At 59.0% G+C, this 16,604-nt stretch overlaps 1 protein-coding gene across 6 annotated transcripts in view; it reads left to right on the forward strand.

Moving 5' to 3' along the window:
* The window catches only part of NFATC1 (nuclear factor of activated T cells 1), a 90,064-nt gene extending 73,998 nt beyond the window's left edge, over window positions 1–16,066 (forward strand). For all 6 annotated transcript variants that reach the window (XM_064480460.1, XM_064480462.1, XM_031441711.2 and 3 more), the window contains one exon: window positions 14,307–16,066. In XM_064480460.1, the coding sequence (XP_064336530.1) occupies window positions 14,307–14,356 (50 nt within the window). In that variant the 3' untranslated portion in view covers window positions 14,357–16,066. The remainder of the gene's footprint in view (window positions 1–14,306) is intronic.
* Window positions 16,067–16,604: the final 538 nt, after the last annotated feature.

Below are 16,604 nucleotides of genomic sequence, written 5' to 3' on the forward strand. Positions count from 1 at the left end.
AGATTTAAGTAGACGCTTCTCCAGAGAAGATGTGTGAACATCTAGTAGATACGTGAAAAGACACTCAGCGTCACATCACAGGGAGTGCGGCACCAGCTCGCTGGGGAGGACGCGCAGAAACTGGACCTCTCACTCCCTGGGGGGACTTCCTGCATTACGGCCACTTGGCAGTGTCTTAGAAGTTGAACGTAAATTCGCTGTGAGACCCAGCAGTTCTGCGCTTAGGCGTCTGCCCAAGAGAAATGGACGTGTGTGTCCACACAAAGATCTGCACACAAATGTCTTAGCATCATTTATAGTATCCCGGCATTTGAGACAGCCTGGTGTCCAGCCGCTAGCGCACGGATAGACAGAAAGCGTGAGGCGCGTCCGGGCAGTGGAGTAGCGCTCAGCCCCGAGGAGGAGGAAGCGCTGGCTGGTGCTTCGAAGCCGCTGGACCTTGAGCCCATCGTGCTGAGTCGAAGAGCCAGACGCAAAGAGCACGCGTCACGTGGCTCCGTTAAGTGAAGGTGTCTGGGAAAGGCCGGCGGAAGCCTGGCGGGGGTGTTCCCTGGTCAGTCCTCTCCCTCATGCGGCTGGAAGAGCTTCTCCTCGCTAGTGTTACGTCCAGCTTTGCTGGGGTGCTAGGCGCCACGGAGGAAGGCGCTTCTGAAGGGGAGGCTTGTGTGCGTCCTGCGTGTCCTCCTCCGAGTGCGGGGCACGCAGCCCTCTCTCAGGAGTGCTGGAGGGAAGTTCTAATTCCCCTTGTGAACACGAGCTTGACGCTGACGGCAGAGTTCCTCTTGGGGAGGAGAGACACGTGCACTCCTCCACCACTTACTGTTCAGCCGAATCAAGGGTTCTCGTTAAATCGGGGCCGCTCGCAGGACCCCCGCGCGCCGCCTCCGACCGTGGGCACAGCTTTGAGTCCCTTTACCTTTTTCAGTTTGAATTTTGACACAGTGCTCTTCCTTCCTTCCAGATTGTAATGTGGACACTTCCACATCACAGAGAACAAAGAGAGTCTGTTCCCCACATCCGCCCTTATCAGGCCCGGGGGACCCCAGCTAATCAAAGCCTGGTACTTGGGACAATGGGCCGGGCGGGCCGGCCCCCCTGAGGACACACAGTTATCGCTCCCAGAACCCGGGGCTGGTTTCCTTTTGTTCTGCAGTCAGCGGGGGCTGGGGGCGGGCCTTACCAGGCCGCCGCCCTCCCCCCCCCCCCCGGGGCGAAGGTCCCCCCAGGGCCTATCAGGCCCCGCAGCTGCTGTTACTCCAGACGCGGCAGGAAGAGCTGAAGGCAGCAGAGCCAGCGCCTCGGCAACGTCTAGGGTCTGCGACTCCCGGGCTCTGGCTCCAGTCCGAGCCGCACAGACGGGGGAGGTGCGGCAGAGGCACTGTCTGCGGCCCAGACGTGGGGGCCAGGGTAGGGGGGATCGTGGGGGCCTCGGCTGCGAGCCAGGCCGCTGCCCTGCGAGGGGGCCCCACGTGGGCAGGCCCCTTCGGTCTCCAGGACAGACTGTTTTACAGCCTCCTCCATCCTTTCTGCCCATAAAGCCAGTTGGTTTGCAGCCTGGTCTTGTGTGTCTGCAATGGTTTCAGCAGAGATTGGAGCTGGGCCCCAAGAGAAGCCAGGGCGGGAAACCCAGGCAAGCCTCAGAGGCTGGCATCTTGCAGCAGAGTGTGTCTGAGGCGGAGCCGTCTTCTCGCACCCGCTTTGGTCCGACCACTCAGGGCCCGACTGGCAGACGCAGACAGAAGTCTAGTGAAGGAGAAATTCAACCCGTGGGGGTGGGGCAGCCCCCCCAGGGTTTTCTCTGGACTCGGGTTTTAGGAAGGAGCCCAGGTAAGACGGTTGTACCACGAGCGGCCTAGCGTCTGCGAATATTTAGTGCTAGAAATTACGTTTGAGGGCCTTCCTCTTAATTACTGTCCCAGGATGAGATCGGGCAAGGAGAGCCAAGCCACCGTGGTCACGTGTCGGGCCGCTGTGGGGGGTGGGGGGCCGAGGGGAGGGGGCCGCGCTGTTTGCTGCTTCTGGTGCGGCCCCTTGCTTTCACAACCTCAAACTTAGAATCCCCTTTATACGCACTTTGCATTTTTTTTCCACAGTAGCCGTTGCCAGCAAGCTGTAAACTACCGCATATCACTCAGATTTAAGAACCCAAACTTTAAAACAAATTAAACTCTTGTTGACATTGTAATAAAAATCAGAATGGAACCGGGCTGCTCAGCAGACGCAAACTTCAATTATTTTTGTGGATTTAAGATTGTTTTTTGGGATTCCCAGCCTCCCAGCACAGCAGACGTGCTCCCTCAGGCAGCCGGCTGGAGAGAGAGGCGCTGGCCGGCGGACGGGCGAGGTGGCAGCCGCTGGGCTGAGCTGGGTCCGCCACCTGAGTGTTTGCTCTGGCGTCAGCAGGGGCGTCTGCGGCCGCCCTTGGAAAAGCTCATAGTGCGGGAGGCGGGGGGTGGGGTGCAGGCGCTTTTTAGTGCATTTTAACTTAAGAAAAGTGTGCGAATGATGTTTGTCGAGGTCTGCTGTTACTTGGTGTTTAGCCAGAGGAGGAAGCACCGAGAGCAGGTCCAGTTGTCTCTCGGACCTTGGTCCGCACGGGCTGGGAAACGCCCCCTCCCCACTGCCCCAGCCCCCAGCAGGCCTCATCACCACGCCACCGGCCCTGGCACTCTTTTTACAGTCTCTTCACTTGCTGAGATGGAAACGGTGGTTTCCACTGGATTAAATGCCAGCTTTCCATCCCACGTGCAGCTTCCTGCTGTGATGGTGTGGAATCCAGGGGTAGCAGGGAAAGGTGGGGGTGGAAACTGGGTGATGGATGCTGGGTCCCTCAGGTGAGTTGTGACCTGGGCACCCGAGCTGCGTCTCCCCAGAGCCTGCCCTTCCCTCGCTGGCGGCTTCCTCTTCTGCCCCGCTTCCTGTTTCTACTTTCAAGGCCAGGCTGGCTGCGGGGCTCACGACCTCTGGCTCTGAAATGTGCTGTGTCCACCGGCCACCACCGAGGGGCCGAGCTCACTGACTGCCACCTGCTAAGTCCCTGGAGCAGGTGCTGGGGTCACCCGACCGCCTGTGGTGGGGCGGGCACTGACGTGGCTCCTGCCTGCCCCGAGGGACACAGGACACAGCGAGGGGAGCTGGGCCTGCTGGGGTGTGAGCCTCGTTCAGCGGACGGCGTCCAGCACTTACCAGGTGGTGGGAAGATGAGACCCCCCCCCCAGTGACTTTCCTTCCCAGGGCCCTTCCTTGTCCCTGCTGGTTAGCGGAACACTGGATTTAGACACGCTCACACGTACCCTAGCGGCTGTGGCCCTGCCCCCCCCACCCAGGGGAGGGAATTTTTTTAAGCCGTCTGATCACTGCTTCTATCCATGCTGTCTGCTGGACCGGGGCCTGCTGAACTCACAGCGCTTTGCTGGCGTGTGTCATGCTCTGGTGCAGGGAGCTTGTGGGCCAGGTGCGCAGTGATCGGGGGCAGGTGCAGGGCTCTGGCCCCGCTCCTGACCTGAGGGCCCCGTCCCTGCATCAGGGGCATCAGGCCTGGTGACGGGAACCGGCCACCAGCTTATCCCTAAGCCCCGCCCCCCCCCCCCCCCCCCGGGAAGCGCCCACACGGCCCGAGCCAGAGGTGACTGCGCGTGGCCCCACGTTAAGTCTTGCTGGGCTTCAGTCCGAATGAACAGTGACTGGGAACAAATACCCTGAACAGCTTGCTTTTCACTTACTGGCTGTTTTGGGGACACATTTCAAGGCTTCTTCAGAAGTCAAATTTAGATACACAAGTGGAATGAACGCTAAGTTTCCAAATGGACAGCTCAGCCCCACGGGAAGGAAGAGGTTCAACAGACAAGACGACTTGCAGACGACTAGCCAGAGCTTCACCATGGGTGCTCGGGGGCTTGTGCGGTCCCCGCGTCTCACGGAAACTCTGGGAAGGGGTTGATTCGACCTTCAAAGGAGGACGTAAACCAGGCAGTACTTGCAGGACTGTCAAGACGCGTGGGCAGACCAGCCCGGAGCCCTGGCCCCGGGGAACTAGAGCGAGGTGGGAGAGGGCAGCGCACAGCTGAACGGCGTTCCCAGCTTCAGCAGCAGTCCAGGTGGCACCGCGGCACCCGGGGAGGCTCCTGACCAGGGAATTCCGGAGGCCGGGGGTGTGGTGCTCCTGCCTCTGAACTTGAGGGCTTTCGAGGTCCTTTCAGGATGTCTCGGAGGAATAAAGACAGGGAGCCAAGCCTTGGAAGCTGTCTTTCCTGTGTCCCGGCCGGCATCTCTGGTGCAGGCGAGAGGTGCGGTGTTAGACGGCGCGAGGCCCCTGCTGGGGCACACTTCCAGCACCAGGCTCTACTTCTGTTGAGTTCCGGACCCTCCATCAATGGAGCTTCCTCCGGAAACCAGCTTGTAAGACACTTCCCCCAGGGACGCGCCCTGGCCCCACTGTGGTCCCCGGCTCAGGGCCCCGGCGTCCTTTCCGCGTGCGAGAACACGCAGGTGACTGATCCGGCCTGTCTCTCGGGGACTGTTGGAGACGGCTGTTGCGTGGCTAGTGGTTTCTGGGACTGGTGGTTCATTTTGGTAATCACCAGGGGCACGCCGTTATTGTATAAAGTCAATTAGACTGCGCACAGACTCCGGCCCTGTTGATTTGATTTAGAGCTAGCGAAAGCTCCAGTAATGTCCAATTACAGGGAACTTAATGGGCCTTTGTACTGAAGGCCACGTCCAAGGCACCTAATATACTTTGATGAATTGCTCATTATGTGCAGTGTTGGAATAACTTCTATAAAGATTAATAATTGGATAATCAATACAAAAATTCAACCCTGGTTTTTTTCCTGCCGTGGGGTCGATGTGTCCCAGGGGTTCTGGGGCCCGTCGCGTTTGCCCGACTTCTCTGACTGCTGCCTGTTGTTTTCGAAATTGGGGGTTTTGAGAGTAACTTACCAGCTTGGTGTGTTGCGCACTTTTTTCCTCGTGCCGCCTGTGACTTTTCTGTTCAGAACTTTACGGAATGAACAGGTTCTGCTGTTGGCTCTTGTCGTCGACACTCAGAGGTGGTTTTGCCCTCAAGTGGGGAGGGAGCAGACAACACCCTTGAAGGACCTGTGGACACGCACGAGGCACCAGGTGGCCTGTCCTCAGGGGCCAGGAGAAGGGCTGGGACGGAGCTGGAGGGGGGTGGAGGGGGGGCTGAGGAGAGGGGCCGCCCCGGGGGCGTGTGGGCTCTTCAGACCCTGCGTGCCCCGGGCCTCCACCCTGGAGACACGGGCTCTGCTGAGGGATGGGTTGCATCAGTGGGCTGAGGCTAGTGGCGTTGGAGCAGGGGGAGGGGCTCGGCTGTGTCCGGACCCATGTGCGGATTCAGGACCTGACTGAGGGGGAGACGAGGCAGAGGTGGCCGGGCGGCTGGGTGCAGAGCCCGGGCGGAGGTCTGAGCCCTGCTGTCCTGGGACAGCTGTGACTGCCTCCGTCAGGCACACAGGACGGTGTGGAGAGACGCAGCCCGCTGGACACAGCCCCAGCCGAGGCGGGAGGGGGGCCAGGTGCCCGACAGCCTGCTGCAAGTGCGGGGGCGCAGGGAGGGTGCACGGCCACCTGGGTTCCGCAGCTACAGTTTGGACCCCTGTTGAAGGTGGACTGGAGGCACCGCACTGTGAAACAGGCCGAGGTGCTCTCCTGCAGTGACCCTGTGCCACCACGCCAGGCTCACCCCACCAGCCACACCTGGCCCCTTCCTAGTGAATCCTGCCGAGAACCACACCCAACACAAACCAGAACAAACACCCGCACGCCACGCACCCCAACACCCACAGATTACGCCTGTGCTCTCAACAGCCCACCACGGGGACACGGCTTCGGGAGGGAGCAGGGTCTACAAGCCCGGCGGCCGGGGTGTTGCAGTGACGCCCGGAGAGAGGCCAGGCCCCGGCTCCTTTCTGATCCACTTGGACCCTCTCGGGCCCCAGACTCGGAGCGGGAATGTTCAGCCTCATGATCCCCCTCCATTGCCCCGCAGAGAAGGAACAGCCCCTTGGTTGGTGTCTCGGGACCTGGGGAAGGACCCGTGTCCCAAGGCAGAGGGGCAGGAAGGCCAGCCTGCAGACCCACACGCCTCCTTGTCCAGGTCCATGTACTGTATTTTATTTTTTAATTAAAGGAGGCTTTGAGGCTTTTTAATTTTTCCCGTTCCGTTAATCGTTTGACTAGGAATTTCATAACTGGGGAGAATGTGTTTTCTAACGGTACAGAGCGAGCCCTGGAAATGCTTGGTGGTGGTTTAATGATCCCAGCGAGGAAGCGGAATGCGCTTGGCGCAGATAAAATAATAGCCCAGGAATATGGGAGGCATACGCCCCGCGAAACATCGGTGGGAGCACGTGGACTGGCCGCGGCCCCTCCCAGGCACGCGGCTGGCCCGTTCCCCACGGACGCTGGAGTTTCCACACGGGGGTTTGCATTATTGGGAGTGTTCAGGCTAAATAAGGTAGGACAATTATTCCGTTTTAATGGCTGGCAGTCCCACGTAACAATGGTGCCCGTCAGTGCAGCCCCACACCCAGCTGGGAGGGTCATGTTTTATTAAAACCGTGACTTGTTGTCATGCAGGCCCTCCACTGTCCCACTCTCTCCTTCCCAAAATAGCAGGCCCCGTGGCAGTGCCTTATTATGATTAAAAAGATAAAAATAAGTGAAGGCTGAAATAGGTCCAGGACACCTGAGGTAACACGAGAACTTACTTTTTAATGAAACTGGAGAAACTGTTTTACTTTCCACTGCTTCACAAAGCAGCTCTAAAAAAAATCAGAAAAGTAAAAACGGGTTTTAGTGATGTTGCAACTCTGCATTTTCAGAATTACAGTGGCTGCGATGCACTCGTGGCTGAACGGCCCGTTCTCAGCCCAGAGCTTCACAGCGGCAGCACGCCCACATGGGAGGTGCTGGGGGCTGCAGGTGGACCAGGGAGGCCACGCTGGACAGAGCCCACCGCCCCTGGGGGACCGCTGACCGGTGCCCACCTGGCAGGAGGAAGTACGGACGGTAGATGTTCTAAGAGGTCAGCTCCTCTCACGACACTGAAGCGCCCACGTGAGAGCCGCCACCTCACTCCTCCTCTGCCTGCACGGGGCGGGGAGGACACTCCCCTCCCCCTCTGTCTTGGTCTCTGAGGTGTGGCTTCAATCGTGGCTCCACTCACATCTGCTGACACCTCAAGTGAGCACCGCGTGAGTCTGAGTGTCCGGCAGAAAAGGTGGGCGCTGCGTGTTCATCAAAACCTGCCCCCGCCCCGGGAAGGTCCCCACAGTGACAGCCTTTGTCTTCGCAGGGTTTGCAGCTGCCATCCACGGGCTTCCTTATCCGGGAGTCAGTGGGTTTGCAGGGGTAGCCAGCGCAGCCTGGAGACGCCTTAGCAGTCAGTTCTTCAAGAATAGGCTTGGCCTCAGACCTTCTGGTGCTGCTTCTGTCCCTAAATTACTGCCCTCCAAGCTGACAACACTAACTTTAGCCAAAGGTGTATTTTCTGGGAAAGTTAGTTGTAGGAACGGGAAAGAATGTCCTTCCTGTTCTGTTTTGCTCTTCAAAAAGCTATTTTGGCCTCCCTTAAAAATAAAGACGTTCCTGACAACTTGTCCTGCGTAAGAATATGCGTCTTCCCGTCCCTCAGAGAGGCGCGGGGTAGCCGGCGCAGCAGCTTTTGTGCCGTGTGCTTGTGGACGAGCAGCGTGTAACTTGATCCTGAGCTGCGACGTGGGGTGCCGCGCAGGAGCCGGGCGGGGACGCAGTTCCGCCTGGACCCTGGGGGAGCCGTCAGGGCCTTCTGTGCTTCTGCTGCTGTTTAAGGGACAATGACGGCTTTAAAGAGCTGTTCTCATCATGAAAAAGCAGCATCGAAGCACGCTGTAAACCAGAAACGGAAAAGGTGACAGTGTCCCTGCTGGGCTGCCTGGCTTGCTAAGTAGCAGTAGACAAGCTTGGTTGTTTTTTAAAAACTCGTAGTACAGTTGGGTTCCTTACTGGAACTAACGTAACCATTGAGAAAGAAGAAGATGCTTCAAAGGGTGTTGTGTGCACTTTATGTAACTGAGTGTGTGGTTTGTGTGATTAAGCTACATGCTGAGCGGTATCAACAAATGTGGTTTTTTAAATGGACATGAAAGTCGTGTCTGCAGAACGTGGTGCTCATCTGAGTTGATCCAGCTTTTCCCAAAGCAAGGGTTAAGCAGCGAGGCTGGGCTAGCGCTGCTGGGCCAGGGTTCTTCTTCTCTAAGCCGAGGTCCCGGCCTGAGACACGGGGATGGTGTCTGCAGAGACCACCCGGAAGGTTCTCGCTCCTGCCTCTCCTGGCCCTTCCTCCCCAGCCGGCTCGCAGGCCCCATGACTCCGATGGGGTCCCGACCAGGAACGGGGGCAGAGCCTGCCACACTCTCCTGCTTCCCCCGTTGTTTGTCCGACCGTCACCCACGAGAGATCAGCAACGTTGTCGATTCTCTGAGACAGAAGTGGAAAGACACAGCTGATGTGTGTGCATCAGCTTGAGAAGCCTGCACAGGTCCTGGTTCTGATCTGGTTCTGATGACACAGGGATGCCCACGTTGTCAGAAAGACGGAAACCAAAAGAGCTGAGGTGGCCCTGTCCTGCGTCCCGTTTGTGCTTTGTGAGGGAGCCCAGAGTTGCGTTCACTGCAGGCCGGGGTGACTCCCGCGCCCACAGGAGACTGCAAGTCCGCCGGAAAGTGCCAGAGCTCTCCTCGCCCCTCTGCAGATGCGGGACAGCACGCCAGCTCGGAGGACGTTAGCAGGAGGAGGTGGAGAGGCCGGCAGCGTCGCTGGGGCAGGGAGGGGGCTCTGGTGGAGGCTTCCGTTCCCCTGCTGTGTGAGGACTGCACGTCTCCTGCCCCCTCTGGTCCGGTCCAAAGTGAGAGTAGTAGCCCCTCCCAGAGGGCTGGGCAGGATGCTGAGATCCACGCCTCGTCTCCCCAGCACACGCAGCTGCGCGGGAGGAGTTTGTCTCTGCGTTAGAGGTGCCTGGGAGTCCTGGCCACCGCAGGACGGGACCTGAGTCAGTCCTCCCGAGTGAGACCCGCAGCCCAGCGGGCACGGGGCATCACCGCGAGGACGACCCAGCTGCCTCTGTTGGCACTTGGTCCAGCGGCTCCTCCTCCAGATGGCGTGTTCGGGGCGAGGACCCTGCGTCAGGCATCCTAAGGGGAGGTTTCTCACACGTCTCTGAGCGGTGGTTAGAGTGGTGCGGCGTGGACGTGGGGGGGTTCAGTCCGAGACGGAGGGAGGCTCGTAGGACGCTCGGCAAAGAGACTGCTCGCAGCCCAGAGGTGGCCTTGCCGGCCGGCGCTGCCCTGGAAAGCAGGCTCCACCTGGCTGTGCTCTGTGGCTGTCACCCCTCAGGGGTGCTTTCCTCCAGGTTCATATTTCAGCTCTGACCCCTATCGTCCTGTACTTCCTGGGGCCTCGGGGACGGGCGATGTCAGGACCCTGGGTTTTCCTTCATAGTCATTCTTTCCTCTCGCAGCTTAAAGTGACTGTGTTATCACTGCGAAAAAGGCCCTATTTAAAGTCAGACACAGAAGCCACACTATCACCTTCACCTAGAGTAGGAAGCGGGGCAGCTGGTGATAAGGTCCTGGGACTGATAAGGCCGTGACACTGGCAGGAGACGCCGCCTCCGGGCAGGGTGGGTGGGGCGTGTGGGCAGCTGCCACACGGAGGTCACACTGAGTAAGAGCTCTCCAGGTCCGTCAGGCCTGGAGCAGACGCTCGAAGCCTCCGGGGACTTCCCGTGGGGAACAGGGCAGATCAGCAGGCCCTACTCCTGGGGCTTCAGGGCGACGTTTCTGGGACAGCGGCCGGAGGCCCCTCCAGGGTGGGCATCGCCCTGTGGGCTCTGGACTCGTGTCCCGCGTGTTGGAGCCGAGGCCGTGCTGGGGCTGGCAGCGCGCCGTCCTCCCCGCGCGGTAGAGACGGTGACGGTGCGGACCGTGGGCTCTTTGCTCGCCTGTATCATCTCCTCCCTTTAAATTTTTTTTCCTAAAGCACATAAAAGCTGGTATAGGAAAAATGACAGAAAGAAAAGTTTTGGTTTTGATTTGTTTTTAACTCAAACAGAATGCCGTGTTTGTATGTGTGTTGGGGGGTGGTTTGCTATACACAGTAAAGGAGAGGAGTGGCTGCCACAGCCTCCCCTGCCACAGGGACCCCGTGTCCTGCGTGGCCATGCAGGCCAGGACGGTGAGGGTGGACCCCTGCGTCCATCCCCCTTGGCGCCGGCCTTTCCTGACTTTCCTAGTAAGCGTCAAGGAAGAGCTGTTGCCGCCCGCCCTGCAGGTCGGCACAGGGAGCAGTCTGCAGGTCCGGGGGCGTGCAGGTGGCAGGGCTGGCCCTGCAGGTCACCCGGTCCGGGCCCGGCCTCCTCGCTGGCTGCCCCGGGGCACTGGCTGAGTCCCGTGGTCTGTCCGTCCACAGGATCTGTGGTCAGGCCGCCTGTGGTACTTCCTCACGTGAGAGTAACACGTGCCAGTTGCCGTGAGGCCGTGTGAGAGGTGGGCACGTCAGTTCCTTCAGTCCTTAAAATTTGATTTGAGATCCTAAGTTGCGTCTGGAAGCCAAGAATTCAGACATGGGAGGACCGTTGCTTAAAGGCTGGCCCGTGACGGGGGGAAGCACGTTAAACCTATTCAGACTCCCGCAGCTCCTTTCAGGCCTGCCCTGTCCTCAGCACGGCCACACGGCCCCGCGTGGAGCCTGAGGCGTGAGCTGGGGCGTCTCCCTCAGCGCGAGGCTCTGAGGTCGGCTTTCTCCGAGCGCTGGGCAGACGAAGAAAGTCACGTGTGAAACAGCGCTTTTACTTAACAAACAGCGCTTCGCCTTGCTGTTTGGCGCCGGCTCGCCTGTGAGCAGCGCAGGGTCTTTACGTGGTGTCCGGAAGGACGCTGGCCCTGCGCTCCGACATGATGCGAGCACAGGCGGGAACTGTGCCTGCACCTGTACGTGTTAGCTTCTGTGCTTTACAGAGTACTTCCTTTTCGCTCAATTCTAGATGTAAATGTAGAGGTGGATCTGTGTGTGTTTTGGGGGGGGGCACAGATCCCAGACTGAAACAGCAATTCTAACTGCCACATGAGTTTTAGGGAAAAAACAAGTTTCCACCTTAGGAGCGTTTTAGAGAAAAATTAAATATAAGGGAAAAACCCTTCTTGTTAAGTTAAATTGTGGTGTAACAGCTCCCCACATCCTGTTGTGGGGATGTCTGACGCTCAGCAAAGCGAAGGTTCCTCTTTCAGGTCTCTGACGATCCCGGGGGGGGTCACATGTTACCTGCAGTTCAAAATACTCCTGTAAAGAAAAACCTCTGTGTCGGTGGAAAAGCTGAATAAGGAGGTGGAAATTATCAGCGGAGAGAAGACACTGTGGGAAACCGTAGGTGGTGTCGGCACAACCATATCAGAGAGGAGCCACCCCCGAAGTAACCGCACGGAGCCCGGGGGCACCGGGGCCTGATATGGACCCGAAACCGTGACCTCACGGAGGGGAGATAGGAAGTCGTGGCCGGGAGGGGAGCGGGGCCTCGGGACCCTGTGCTCTTGTTCTCAGCCGCCCGCGGGGACCACCTGACCCTGGTCAGCCCTCCCCAGATGTCTCCTTTCCTCACCCATCCGAGTGGGAACCAGCATGGCGTCCGTCCCCCAGGGCTCCTGCCAGACTGTGTCTGTGCAGAAGAGGGCAGCCCTGGGCGCCCACCCTCAGCTGTGTGGGCGGTGGTGTGGGGCCTCCCCCGCCTTCACTCTCTGTCCACTCTGCCTGCCCTGCTCAGTCCCCTGGGGCACTCGGGGGAGATCCAGGACATTTGTGCATGTGTGGTGATTCTTGAGTGTGTTCCTAAGATGAATGAAACAGAGACCCCAACCTGACGGGGCCAGGCGCGGACCACGTGGGACTGGAGGGCCCAGCACCTCCAGCCCCAGGTTATCAGGGAGGCAGGGCCCGTCCTCGGCAGAGACCACCAGCCCTCAGTGATGGGCCGGGGGGTCTCGCTCCCGGGGGATCCTGACGGCCCCCGACGGGACAGATGCTGGGCCGGGCACCACCCACAGAGGAGCCGTGTCACGGCCTCCTGTCTGCGCCTGGATGGCTCCCACCACGCTGAGCGATTGCCCCACGCGCACCAGCGCGGGTGCCCCCTCCAGGGCCCAGGTGCCCCCGTGGGCCGCGAGGGGAAGCCCACAGCCACTGCTGCTTCTGCTTTTCTCTCATCAAACAGAAGTTCTTTTTCCTGTGGTCTGTTCGACCCTGAGTAACAAGCAGCTCACAGCTCCCTTGCTTACTGCCTTATGACCCTCAGGCCCCCCTCCCAGTCCCCAGTATTATGACCCTTGGGCACCCCTCAGACATTCTTCAACTGCCCATTGCTGACTTTCCAGAATCAGATTTTGGGTCTGGGACTTCTGTTGTCCTGAAAATGGGCTGAGAAGGCCATCCCAGGCGCACGGTGTGGGGTGCGGTATGACTGAAAGTGGGACCTCTCCTTCAGGTGGGACCCCATCCAGGAAATCTCCCCCCACCCTGGAACGAGGCAGCCTCCCGGCCCCATCTCCACCCTCCCAGCAGCACCCAGCGCCCAGTGGGAGGGACACTGACTGCGTGCGGCCCCAGACCTTTTATTTAACCTGAAAACTGGTTAGGAGGGCCCGCTGGGCCCGCCTAGGGTTGTTTTAGGACAGAATGCGAGGGTGGCCGTGAGAGCGATTTGTGAAGTGTCTGGTGCTGTGTGAATAAACTGTGATGCCCTCCGGGGTGCTGGCGTCATCGCCTTGTCTTGGGGGCACTCGGCACATACGCTCCGTACCTTTCTGGTTTGTTCCCCTCACTCTGCCTGGTTCAGAGACGTCCTGCCTGCAGGTGTGCCTTTTCCCCCGCACAGACAAAACCCCGAAGAGGCTCGGGCCTTGCCCCTGTCCTTCGTCAGGATGTGCTTTCATGGCCACATCAGCGAACCTGGGACCCGCGTCTCTTCAAAAACAAGTGAGATGGAGGAAGCGGAGGGAGCCGCGGTCTCTGGTTCCCCTCTGCACTCGGTGTGAACAGGACGAGGGAGAGCATGGCTGATGCCTTGACGAGCGTGCAGAGAACCGGTTGTGGCCTCGGGATGCGCGGCCTCCTCCGCAGCCAGGACACAGTGGCCGCAAAGCCAGCCCTCTGGGCCTTCCCGCGTGAAGCCAAGGCCCCTGGGAGGACGTGCGGGGTCTGTCAGGCCCACTGTGTCCTCACGCCCACCTCAGGGCTTCTGGGTTTGCTCTGAGAGGGCTGGTCACGCTGGCGCCCCTCCCCGCAGCGGGTGGCCAGTGGCACTGTCCCCTGGGACCGTGCCAGCAGCCCCACGGGAAGGGTGGGGGTCTGGGCTCCACGTGCGGGGTCTGGCTATGACCTGAGCCAGCAAGCCAGTTATCAGTTCCCATGACACAAGTCCCCCATTCCCCGCCGCACTTTGTTATTGTTATTCTTAAAAACAGCTGGGGGGTGTTGAAAGGGAATTTGGGGGTGGGACGCACTGCCACTGATTGTCCAGGAAGCCGCCCTGGAGGGCAGGGGCCTCTACAGAAACACCCGGGCTTTATCTGCGCGGAGGGAAGCCCGGCAGTTCCGTGACGTGAGTGCATCCCCACCTCGGGGTTCTGCTGGGAGGGTGAGCGGCGGTGACAGCCTCCCCGGCGACATTTGCCCGATCAGGTGGGGTGGAGGCGGGATGTTGTGCAGTCCACTCCTGACGGCCTCTGCCAGCTTCGCTCATTTCCTCCCCGGCTGCCAAAAATCACATGCCGGTACCGACCCGGACACGGGAACAGAAGTGAAGGAAGAGCCCCAAGCTGGGGGGGAGTCGGCCCTTCTCTCCGTCCTCTGACAGCAGGGCCAGGGAGAGGGCGGTCACGAGCCTAGGCTTCCACTGCGGGGGGCGGGGGCGCCTGCTGCTTTTGCAAACCTGTGGAACCTGGAAAAGACACTCCTGGCTCCTGGATCAGCACTGCTTTGGCATCGAAGCTCCAGGCCGGTCGGCGCCTGACTGTGTCTCTGGCCAGAGCAGTGTCTCTGCGTCACGGTCACCAGGTCCGGGGCAGCTGCGTCCTGCCGGCTCAGGACACTTTGGGGGCCCAGGTGGGAAGCTGAAGGACTGCTGGGTCCTCTGGGGGGTCACTTCTCCACAGGTTGAACGTAACTGACTGATGGAATTTCTGGTGATTTACGTTAACGTCTATGCAGAGTGTGGTTTCTCTAAGGCTTTCTCTGTCTTTGTTTTCTTGCAGTAAATGAAATAATACGAAACGACCTCTCCAGCACGAACATCCACTCCTAGGTGGCGACGTCGGACTCTGAGAAGCCGCGTGATGCCGCCTTGACAGTGACAACTGCGTAAACAAACTGAACTCACACCTGGTGCCACTCAGAACTCCCACCTTCGTGAAGGTTTCAGCATTTGTACAAAGAAGGAGCTCGAGGGAGGAAGGAACGACCACTCCACCTCCTGAAGGAAAGTCATCTCAAGGAGGAAGTGAAAGTGTGTGGGTGGGTGGGGGGGAGTGCAGGAGACAGACCGAGTGCGGCTCCCCACGACCTGGCGGCCGACCCCAAGCCGTACCCTTCGGGCACCCCTGGAGCTCATACCGGAAGTGCCTTATTCACCCAGACCACAGCATCGGGGCATCGTAGGGCTGAGCGCTGAACTTGCTACCAGGAGGGCGTGTGTAGGAGCGAGCCTGTAAAGACGCCTCATCACGGGGCTTCATCCCTGTGTACGCTGAGAGGGCTGGGTGCTGTGGGAAAACCCAACACGCGTCTCCTACTTTTTTCGGCTTTCCTGGGCTGGACGTGTTCGGTGCGTCTCAGAGCTCTTCCAGTGTGTCATCTCAGTGCTTTCAGGACATCGTCCCCTCCGTGTTACTCAAACCGTAGGGCTGTTCGTTGCAGCATGCTAGGACTTTGTGCTTAATCTGGCTTTGAACATAGCACCCAGGAGTGGAATAGCACAAGATAGGTTGCTGGGCAGAAAAAGAGACCTGTCCCAGGACAGAGCTGGCACCTGCACGTGTGCACATGTTTAGGTGAATGTTTGTGTGTGAGCAGCAGCAGAGGTGGTGACACTCAGGCTGCGCCCGGCACGGACATCCGTGTCAGCAGTAGCCAGTGTCCCGTCTGGAAGATGCACCAGGGCTCCACACCTGGCTTCCCAGCCATTTCCGCGGGGCGTCACCCCCGACAGGTCTGCATTTTATCTCCTCGAGCAGGTGACCGAGCACTTTAGAAGCCAGGAGACCTGTGTTCACAACATCGGCTGTTACCAAATGGCAAAATTGGAAAGTAACTGTAAATAGCGTTACAGAAGGAGTGTAATATATTTGTTCAGCTGTAAGATGATTATTTCACAGAAGCCTTATAACTGCTTCTTGTAAGAAAACAATTACCAAAAACAGCGTTTGAATATGCGGTGACTGTGGTGTGTTTCCAGCTAAGTTGCTCTTAACAGGTAGGTTAGCGTAAGCTTTACTCTGCCTTTTGTCCAGTTAACAGCTTATCACACATTATCGCCAGCAGTGACCTGCTGTTTCACGTAACCAAAAAGCATGGTTTAGTTAAAACGGTTCAGCTAACAACTGTGCCTTAGGAACTCACGCCCCCTCGTGGGACGCAGCTGAATCACACCCGGGGGGCGGCCGGGACGCATCCAGCCCAAGATGGGCGCTCGCCCACAGGAAGAACCACTCTCACGGCGTTCTTCTGCACGGTGACGTCTTGCTTTGTTTGAAGCCACAGAAAGACACAAACATCTGAAAGCCATGCCTGTAACATTTACTCAGGACTGTGAATCGCTGAAGATCTGTGGCTTCGTGTCTGTAACAGAGTCCTGCCCCTGCCGCCCGCGACCCCGGCCCACCCTGCGTGTGGCCGCGTGAGACCTGCATGGAACACTTCTCGGTAGACTGCCTCTGGAGAGGACGTGTCTGACGCCGTGCCGGCTGTCTCTGTAGCTAGAGAGTAGATCCAATAAAGCGCTGTGTTCTGCCGGACAGTCGTGGTCTGAGGCTGATTCAGTCCGTGTGTGGGGAGTTCCTCTTTGTTCCCCGGTGTGTTTCCTGCTTTGGGTCCTGCACCTCCGCCGCCTGTAAGAGGCTTTCCGTCGTGAGGCTGTCGCCTTGCCAGGGCAGCCGCTTTCTTCCTTGAACTCTGGAAGACCGGCCCTGGCAGGATGGCGGTCGCTGGGGCCCCAGGCGCTCCCAGCAGCCCCTCAGAACCGTCCGCCCAGCACGTGGAGCTTGTGCTGCTGCCACAGGTTCCTGCCTTGCAGGCCTCCCACACTCCACGCAGCCCATCCTCCGCTGCGCTCCCAGGAGGTGGGCCTGCGAGGCCTCCTGGCTCCACCCAACCCCCCACCCCACCCCCAGCCACTCACCTCCTTCCAGCCTGGGTGGGAGAACGTTATCGGGGTGCTCAGAAGTCCAGCGTCACAGCTGGAGCTTCTCCAGTCACTACTGTCTGAACTGTGGGGGCACTGTTTTGCTTTCTGGACTTTTAATATGCAAGGATTCCTGCGTCTTTGGCTAGGTTTA

This window comes from Camelus dromedarius, chromosome 28 (assembly GCF_036321535.1).
Source record: "Camelus dromedarius isolate mCamDro1 chromosome 28, mCamDro1.pat, whole genome shotgun sequence".
Classification (NCBI taxonomy): domain Eukaryota; kingdom Metazoa; phylum Chordata; class Mammalia; order Artiodactyla; family Camelidae; genus Camelus; species Camelus dromedarius.